Raw genomic sequence first — 9,657 nt, 5'->3', positions numbered from 1 at the left:
CTTCCGTAACATCATCGTCCGGCATACTCTTAGGCGGTTAAGACCGAAATAAGAGCCGAGGCTCTGATACCAATTGAAAGGATCGTATGCCGCACCTAGAGGGGGGTGAATAGGTGCTAACCAATTTTTAGTTCTTTTTCAATTTAGGCTTGACACAAAGGTAAATTCTCTAGATATGCAACTATGTGAATTTACCTATATGACAATATCAACTACTAAGCAAGATATAGCTAGACAAGGTATAGTAGAGCTAATAAGGATAGAGATAACCAAGAGTGGAGCACGCGGAGACACAGAGATGGTTCCCGTAGTTCCTTCCTTTTGAGGGGAAGTACGTCTACGTTTGGAGGATTGTGGTCGCCGCGAAGGCCAGACCAACGCCACAAAGGCCTCACTCAGGTCTCCTGTGAGCAACGCCACAAAGGCCTAGCCCACTTCCACTAAGGGATTTCCTCTAGGCGAAAATCGGGCCTTTACAAGGTTCTTGGGGCACACATCCACAACCGAATTGGAGGCTCCCAATATCTGTAACAACACAACAACAACAAGAACAAATCAACCACAAACAACTAGGGTTTCCAAAGAGGAACACTAGCAAAGGGGCCCTCAATCATATGAGGGGGAAATGTAAATTGCTTCGGTGAAGATGTAGATCGGGGTCTTCTCCTTCGATTCTCCAAAGATCAAGAGCTTTGGATGGTTGGAGGAGGAGATCTCGTGATTCTTGTGTTTATTGAGGTGGCTCTAATGGTGGATGAACTTGAGCAAGAATGAGCAACCTCTTACAATGGGGAAGAGAGCTATTTATATGAGTAGATGCTTCAGATATGACTGTTATGCACTTTTTCGTGTAACACCGGAAGTACCGGCTGTAGGAGCCGGAAGTTCCGGCTGGATCTCTTTTCTTCTGAAGAGATGTTGAAGAAGGCGCTGGCCGCGGGACTTCAGGCGGGCGGAACATCCGGCCAAGTTCCAGCCTGCTTCCGAAAACGCGAGAAAGTCCCCTCGAAACATACTTTAAGCGAATGAGTTGTTTTCAGAACAAGACCGGAAGTAGGGCGGAAGTTCCGCTGGCCGGAACTTCTGGTCTACTTCCGCCAAACTTTTTCTGCGAAGTCCACAGCTGATACTTTGGCAGGAGTATCTGGGCGGAACTTCTGCCAGCTGATGCTAGAATTTCCGCCAGGAGCAGAAACACAACAACAGTTCCAGTTTTGAGAAATCTATCCACCAGACATGTGTGTAGTATAAAATCATGTACCTGTCTACATCAACACACATAAACTTGTACCTGTGTTGACATCAAACACACAAAACCCAAAAGGGCGGGAAATGTTCTTTCATCGAGAGAGAGGTTCTGTTTTACAGTTTTGGTTTACGGGCTCTGTTCCGCGACAACAACTTCTAAACCCGTAAAGGCATGGTTTATCACAGAATTGGCTTTTCATGCATACTTCATAGTTTTATCAAATGACACGATCATAGCAAATCGTTCATAGTTCATGGCAGAAAGTTGCTCAGTCTCCTCACCATCTCCTCTCACCACCGGCATCAAACGGAGGTAGGATCTTCGTCACCATCATCACCACCACCTCCATGCGTCTCCGATGCACCACCACTTGCCCCTTCACGAGCTAGTCCCCGTCTCTCCATGATCTCCGTCGAGGCGTCCTTCCACCACTCCATTTGTTGCTCATTCATGTCCTTTGTGTTCATCTTCATGATCTCCCTCTCTTCGGCCAATAGTTGCTTCATTGCTTTGGCCTTCTTCACACTAAGCCTCATCTCCTCCAACTTGACCTTGTTCCTTGCTTCCTCTCAGTTGGCTTCAACCATGGCAAGACTCACCTCTTTCTTCTTCTCGATGATGACAAGCTTGGTCTCCAAAGTCTTGGCCGCTATTACCTCCTTCGATTTCATCATTTGATCAAACTTGTCCCTCAACAATGTTGCCTCCCCCTCGAGCTCCAGCCTCTCTTTGGCCTTCTTGTTTCCCTTCGGCTTGTCATTGTTCTGGCCCTCCTTCTCATCCTCGATATCGTACAGCGCAACCATTGCAGCTTTCTTGGGTGCCGTTTCTTCGTCCCTCAATTGCCCCTTGGGGAGGTGTTGAAGCACATGAAAGCAATGTCTCATCATGAAGTTCTTTCCCTTGCTGCCGACCATGTCTCTATACCAAGCATCAGCAATGCGGTCCTACATTTGCAAAATAAAGATGAAATCGTCTAGGTGTGGTCACCAAACCAAACACAAATTGCGCAAACAGAAAGCAAGCAAATTCACTCACATATTCGTCCACACTTGCGCCGCTAGGAGGATTCGACACCACTTGATCCAGTGCTGCCGCCCACCGGCTGCATGCCAGTTTGATCGCGTCGCAACGACCCTTTGAGGGATTGGTACGTGCGATCGACAGGATGGCGAATGCGAGGCATGAGTTTATGGAATTTGTCCTTGATGCATTGCCAGTACCGCTTCCCGGTTTGATTTGTGCCGGAGACTGCATCCATCCCCACGGCGGCCCAAGCTCGGCACAACGTTGCGTCTTCATCTTTTTCCCCATCGTCCCCTTATCCCCCTTCATCCTCGTCTTCCTCCCCATATGCGCCCATCCCAACATCGAACGGAGCGAGTGGAGCAATGTTTACCTCGTCTAACATCTCCATGTACGAGGTGTTGCCGTTCCTACCAATAATCGGCCTCAATTTCTGCTCGCAATTTAAAATGAATTGGAGTTGAAAATTTTACCTTGTAGTCCCGTCGTCGAGCATGTCCTAGGCGTCGTTCGCGTTGGCAACCGGTGGTGGCGACGGGGATGGGAGCGGGGCGCCACGGCTCGTCGTCGTCTTCATTCTCTTCGGCGCCGAAGTCTTCGATTTGGCGCGGGATGTCTTCGGCGACCCCTTTGGCTATAGCCGGGACAACACCGGTGACCGCAGCGCCGGTGGCCGCGGCACCAGTTTGAGGGACCACGTGCGTCCCCGTGTGCCGCTGCTTGAGGAAGCTCGTGGACGCGACCAGGCTCGTGACGTCGGTGGGGTGGCGGGAGCTCTGACGGGCACAGGAGAGGGTGGTGGGGCCTGCGAGCTAGCTCCGGCGGCCGGCGGGGTCGACTTGAGACTCATGCCGGCGAGATCGGGCAACGGCGGCGCAGAGGACGGTGAGGGCGCGCAGATCAGCGGCGGCGGCAGTTGGGGGGAGGTGAAAGTTCCGTCGCGCGCAAACTAGGGGGTTCGTTCGGGTTGCGTTCGGTTCGCTCCTTCGACAACTACAAATACATGCCCAGTTGGGGTTTCGGTGTCGGTTCAATTTTTTTCCTTCGATTTTGACTAGTATACGGTCGCTGATCTGCGCCTATTTTCTAACCGAACCCCTAAACCAGTGGTTATTATTCGGTTTTGGCCAGTTTACGAGCTCTGCTAGAGATGCTCTAAGACATGATGAAATACTACAAGACCTGAAAAACACACTGTAGGAAAAGAAAAATATATTTTTACCAAAACATTCATATCTCATAGTTGTCGCTGAAACATAGAAATAATTTCATGAGTTCTCCAATCAAATAAATTTCATAAAAATATATAACTAAAAATAGATTGAATTTCCCCTTCACCAACCCAGCGGGCCGTGTTCGGTTGGCGGCGGGGACAGTCAGAGACGGCACTGGGACTGGGCACAGCCGCCAAGACGATATCGGCGAGTGGGCGGAAAAGATTCATAATTTATTCCGGCACCAGCCGCACTTCGCCCAGGCGAACCACCACCCTAGAAAAAAACGTTGCCTTTCTCCCTCCCTGATCTCCCGCACCGGTGTCGTGTCCCGCCCGCCGAGATACATGGCCGCGCTCCGCCTCCCCGCCCCGCCGACGGCGGCGAGGTGGGGCCCGACGCCGCCCTCCGCCTCCGCCTCCGCGCGGTGGCTCAGCTCCGTGGGCCGGGGAGGCCCCCGGAGGCTCGTGGCTCGGGGAGGCAAGAAGGGGCAGGAGGAGCCGCCGGTGAGGACGCTCCTGATCGACAACTACGACAGCTACACCTATAACATCTTCCAGGAGCTCTCCGTCGTCAACGGCGGTGAGTGAGCCACTTACCTCCCTCGCCCCTGCCTCTCCAGGAACACGCTCAGAGCTACTTTGGTCTCCGTGTTAATCTCTATTGTTTCTTTTGCCTCTAAATTTCGGTGTGTTGGTGAATTGAATTGAGGAATGATTTAATGGATGCACACAACACAGTCGCGTATCTCAAAGAATAAGAAAATCGTACCTACCCACTGCTTACTGCTTGCTTCTTGCTGAATAATCACTATTTGTATATTGCAGTGCCGCCTGTGGTGGTGCGCAACGACGAGTGGTCGTGGAGGGACGTGTACAACTGGGTGTACAAGGAGAGGGCCTTCGACAACATCGTGATCTCGCCGGGCCCAGGATCCCCGGCGTGCCCTAGCGACATAGGTGAGCACGCCCCAACTCTAATTCAGTTACTGCACTTCTATATCTGTGGGAAATTGACGTTTCATACATGCTGTGTTTCAGGTGTATGTCTGCGGATACTTTGCGAGTGCGGAGATATACCCATCCTCGGTGTCTGCCTTGGCCACCAGGTGAAAGAATAATGTTTGTCCTTGTAAACTTGTTTGTGGATCAGTCTTATGAAACCGTGAAAATATTGAAACTGCTGGTGGCATCTTGGTCTGAAACAGATGTCGTGTTTGATTGTTGCAGGCCTTGGGGTTAGTCCACGGTGCTAAGATCGTCCATGCTCCTGAAGCTATACATGGACGACTTAGGTAAGACCTTGAACTCATTTCCGCGCTAATATGTTCTTTCATCTTTCTGATCCATGCAAATCCATTTCTCTAGCAAGTAGTTGTGTGTATCATGATCTTCAAATTCTTTGTATGCTTATGGTTAACACCTGTCCTTACACCCATCTTTCTAAATCAGTGAAATTGAACATAATGGATGCTACCTCTTTAATCATATCCCATCAGGTATAAACTCTGGATTCAAGGTTAGTGTACCACTCGTGTTACTACCTTCCGTGTTTCAGCCTGCAATGCAAAAATCATTGTGCTTACTGCTGCTATATTCAGGTAGTGCGCTACCATTCACTTGTAATAGACGCGAGCTCTCTGCCCGAGGATCTTGTATCAATAGCATGGACTGCTTCTCCCAAAATGCTATCTTTTCTTGATAGCGATCAGCCTGATGGTACTCCCTTCTGGGGGTCATTGAATAACCTGTCTTTATCAAATCCGTCAGATTACACTAGCAATGGTGAAGTGCCAATCACCATAAACAATGCTAGTAACTCAGATTTCTACAAGATCGTCATGGGCATCAAGCATTCTAGCAGGCCTCATTATGGAGTGCAGGTATACTGGCTACTTCTGTTTGTGCTTCTCTTTATTTGTTATTTTTCTTATAATTGATTGCCTTTATTTCAGTTTCACCCAGAGAGTGTTGCTACTCATTATGGAAGACAGATTTTTCAAAACTTTAAGAGGATAACAGCTGAATTTGGATCACAATCATCGTTGTTTCAGGAAAGAAAGGTTCACAGTCTTGGTAAACTGGAAAAATCTCAAGTACTATATATGACTAAATATTTTCTGCACATACCCTTCGTACTCCATCATAGTTAACTTCTAATTGCCTGGCAGGTGAATTTTGCAGATCAATGCAATTATGTCCCAAAGGGCTTGTTACACACTGAAAGAGTGGATCTTTGCAATTCTGTTGGGTTTAGCATGCTTCCAGAGAGAAGAAGTGAGAAAAAATTCTTGCGGTTGAGATGGAGGAAGATTGATAACTTCGTCAGCCGCATAGCTGGTTCTGAAGCCATTTTTTCAGTGCTTTTTGGTCACCAGAATGCTGAAGATACATTTTGGCTTGATAGCTCATCAGTCGACCAGGTGCCAAATCAGCTTACCCTTGATTGATCATCCAGTTACTTTACTCTGTGGATTTATCTGATGTAAGTGAAGTTTGAAAATAATATGATTGTATGCTATTAGCAATTAATTGAATGCTCATATACATGTGGATATAACCAACAAAAGATGCATAAACCTGGTTCATTTACAATCTTCTTCCTCAAGCTTGTTTTAAAAAAGCTTCCTTCATTTCAGTGGATGAAATGAGCAGCAAATGTGTGAATAATATTTATCTTCATCTACGTGAATTAAGTTGGAAGATTGTAGCCGAGTCAGAAAATTTGAAATGCGTCCTACCTGGTCATGACCAAAAAAATTTAGTTAAATGGCCGACATCTTCTTTGTTTTTAACTACTGTTTCTTGCAGAACAGGGCACGCTTTTCATTCATGGGCGGTAAGGGTGGACCTCTGTGGAAGCAAATGACATTTCACCTCTCCAATCAAAGGTAGGAAGCTACTTCTCCAAAACAGAAGAAAATAGCTTTAGTGAATTCGTATGTCGCAACTTATCCTAGATTTCGCAACTTCTCTTGCAGAGCCGATTGTGGAGGAACTATTACTGTTCGAGGTGCCCATGGATCTGCTGTGAAAAACTCTCTCAACGATGGCTTCTTGGAATTCTTGAATAAGGTATGAGTTGAAATAGGACACGTGGTTGAACCTCGAATTATGGTTTTTTGATGGTAATATTGTATTCTGTCACTGTATCCAAGCCATGTAATTTCTCTGCCTACACTGCACATCGCAGTAATTAAGACCATATGAAGCTATATGCACATTGGCAAGGAAATAGAATAGTTTTTCTAGGAAAACGAATATAATTGTTTGATTGGTACCAGAGATGTATCAGCATTGTCATTGATCCTAGACATCTCAGTATAAAGCATTCTATTTGACAAACATAGTGTTTGTATTCTGCGCATTACTGAATTTTACTGATTGATGATAAACTCATGTCATAGTTGATTTATCATTAAGCTGAAAATATTATGACTAACTGTTACACTTGTCAGCCAAGCAGAATCTTGCTTGTGTTATTCATAAATCTGAGAGTTCCAATTTATCAGTTTTTCGCATTTTGCAGGAAATTGAGTCCATTGAATACAACAAAAAGGATTTTGAAGGGTTGCCGTTTGACTTCCATGGTGGATTTGTTGGATATCTAGGGTATGTACATTGATCATGACTTCTCCACATGCTGGATATTGAACTGTTCTCTTGCCTGTAGTTGTGATACTTCTTTCAAGATAGTTTGTTCAGTTTTTTTTTTACTTTACAAACAATTACCTTCATCTTGTGTCCACCATTCCCATATGTTTATTATATGAGTTCTCTAGAGATTTCATACATTAATCAAGAACCTTAATATAATGTATGTTATTGAATTTCTCTTAGCTCTCCCTCTGACCTTGGTAGCTTTGCTTTGATACCAGGTACGGTCTTAAAGTCGAATGTGATGCATCATCTAACAAAGCTAAGTCAAGTACTCCTGATGCATGCTTCTTCTTTGTTGATAACCTTGTGGTGGTTGATCACAATAATGGTGATGTGTACATTCTATCATTACACGCCGAACATTCTTCAAGTAATGGTAATGGAGTTTGTAGTAATACAACACATACACCATGGTTAGTGGAGACTGAGAAGAGGCTTCTTGGGATGATTGCTACAGCACCAGGAGCACCGATCAATGGAAAGTCACTTACTGGATCATCCAATGTGAACACACAAAGTTTTGTCGTAGAAAAATCAAAGGATCAATATATTAAGGATGTTCGGAGTTGCTTGGATTATATCAGGGATGGAGAAAGTTATGAGTTGTGCCTAACTACTCGGATGAGGAGAGGGATAGAGTATATCAATGCCCTGCAACTGTACCTTAAATTGAGGAAACAAAACCCAGCCCCATATGCAGCCTGGCTTAACTTCTCCTCAGAAAACCTGAGTATATGCTGCTCTTCTCCTGAAAGGTTTCTGCGACTGGATCGAAATGCAATTCTAGAGGCAAAACCAATCAAAGGTACTATAGCACGTGGCAGAACACCGGAGGAAGATGAATGTCTACGTTTGCAACTGAAATACAGGCAAGTATATATATTTTTTTCATTTTTGAGACTTTCTTTCCTACTGCGTTAAGAAATGTTAAACTTGGGAGATCTAAGTTCTTCTTTTACCAATTTATTTTTGTATGCTACCCACAATCAGTACCATCAAAATTTTAACTAAGTTGTTTCACAATTTTTCCTTTTGGATTAAGTAGCTTTGTGAATGATTAGTCCCTTTTGATTGGTAAGGAAGCAAGTGAATCGTATGACTTTCATTATCAAGTTTTCTCAATTGTCCTGTAGAGAAGCAAACTTATGCCTGCTGAAACTTTTAGTTTGTGACATTGCACTGTCACAGTTTTATCATCGAAAATGATGTGATTACAAGATGACGTTTGGTGTTTTTTGTTTATATAGATCATCATAGTTATCTATGCTCTCCGCGGTGTACTTGGAGGTTTCTCTTACTACTACGATTACTACGTGAATACCATACTTGTGTTCCTCTTGGCTATTTCAAATTCACTTTTATCTGGATGTGCTGATTGTTATTCCTGCAAACTTGTGAATTGGGATGCCATAGTGCTCACAATGCTGATAATGTTTTTTGTTCTGTATTTTGTTCAACAGTGAAAAGGATCAGGCTGAGAACTTGATGATTGTCGATCTCTTAAGAAATGATCTGGGGAAGGTCTGCGAGCCTGGGAGTGTGCACGTTCCTCGCCTTATGGAAGTGGAGTCATACAAATCAGTTCACACCATGGTGAGCACCATCCGTGGAACAAAGAAGCCTGATCTCAGCACCATTGACTGTGTGAAAGCTGCCTTTCCAGGAGGCTCGATGACCGGGGCACCGAAAGTCAGATCGATGGAAATTCTTGACTCGCTCGAAAGCAGCCCGAGAGGAATATACTCGGGGTCGATCGGATTCTTCTCGTACAACCGCACGTTCGACCTGAACATAGTCATCAGGACGGTCATCCTGCATGATGGGGAAGCCACGATTGGGGCAGGCGGAGCGATTGTGGCTCTATCAGATCCCGAGGCGGAGTACGCCGAGATGATGCTCAAAGCAAGAACTCCAACAAAGGTTGTCGAAGAGTGCAGCCAGACAATATACAGTTCAGATCGATCGGATTCGATGCGGACGACTATAAGTTAGAAGAATGGAGGACCACATGAGCCAGTTTCTCTCTGAAGCTTGACCAACACTTCAAAGTTCAGCAGACAGCGTCCACCATGGGTGGTTCAGCCTGACAAGCTTATCTCTGCTGTTTGCGCGCATGCTTATGTCCTTGGACAAGAAGGAGGCCTGATGGAAGCGGCGATGTAAGAGCATACTGAAAGTGAAGAAGTTTTTTTTTGATGACCGGGAAAGTGAAGAAGAATTCATCGTGGCATATGGTATATTGCCTAGCGTATTAACAATTGTAGAATTTACGAACAAGCTAAAGATTGTCACACCTATGTTTTCTGTGGAGTCGATGTTGCACACTGATCCCTACAAAACAATGATGTACACTGATGATGCACACTGGTATATTAGTTTTCGGTAGATGATAAGCCGCTATTCACATTGTAACACTACTAGTCTACTACAGAAATAAATACTCCCTCCATCATGAAATGAGTGTTGCATGTGTAGCAAAAAATACTATTTTACATATAACACCCTTTAT

General features: G+C 45.2%; 1 protein-coding gene across 5 annotated transcripts; it reads left to right on the top strand.

The window, feature by feature from the left end:
- The first annotated feature begins 3,836 nt into the window (after positions 1–3,836).
- LOC124697930 (probable aminodeoxychorismate synthase, chloroplastic) lies at positions 3,837–9,453 on the top strand. 5 transcript variants are annotated; one of them, XM_047230472.1, is made up of 13 exons: positions 3,837–4,071; positions 4,317–4,448; positions 4,530–4,597; positions 4,719–4,783; positions 4,941–5,007; positions 5,090–5,371; positions 5,444–5,542; positions 5,660–5,911; positions 6,300–6,379; positions 6,470–6,563; positions 7,018–7,100; positions 7,367–8,017; positions 8,609–9,453. In XM_047230472.1, exons 1-13 carry the CDS (start codon positions 3,837–3,839, stop codon positions 9,138–9,140), a joined length of 2,640 nt encoding a protein of 879 aa, XP_047086428.1. In that variant the 3' UTR covers positions 9,141–9,453. The 5 variants fall into 5 exon arrangements, with proteins under 5 accessions (XP_047086428.1, XP_047086421.1, XP_047086414.1 ...); XM_047230465.1 differs by having other exon boundaries at positions 5,444–5,551; XM_047230458.1 differs by having other exon boundaries at positions 5,444–5,584.
- The last annotated feature ends 204 nt before the right edge of the window (positions 9,454–9,657 follow it).

The sequence above is a fragment of the Lolium rigidum genome, chromosome 1 (genome assembly GCF_022539505.1).
Source record: "Lolium rigidum isolate FL_2022 chromosome 1, APGP_CSIRO_Lrig_0.1, whole genome shotgun sequence".
NCBI classification, from domain to species: domain Eukaryota; kingdom Viridiplantae; phylum Streptophyta; class Magnoliopsida; order Poales; family Poaceae; genus Lolium; species Lolium rigidum.
Note: the sequence above shows the minus strand (reverse complement) of the source record. Positions and strands in the feature narration are given on the sequence as shown.

What these genes read in the sequence shown, in the direction of transcription:
- LOC124697930 (XM_047230458.1), top strand. Translation starts at nt 3,837, where the DNA reads ATGGCCGCGCTCCGCCTCCCCGCCCCGCCGACGGCGGCGAGGTGGGGC. An exon ending in ATAGCTCATCAGTCGACCAG is followed by an intron (nt 5,912 to 6,299) that starts GTGCCAAATCAG and finishes TGTTTCTTGCAG; the next exon opens with AACAGGGCACGCTTTTCATT. An exon ending in TTTCACCTCTCCAATCAAAG is followed by an intron (nt 6,380 to 6,469) that starts GTAGGAAGCTAC and finishes CTTCTCTTGCAG; the next exon opens with AGCCGATTGTGGAGGAACTA.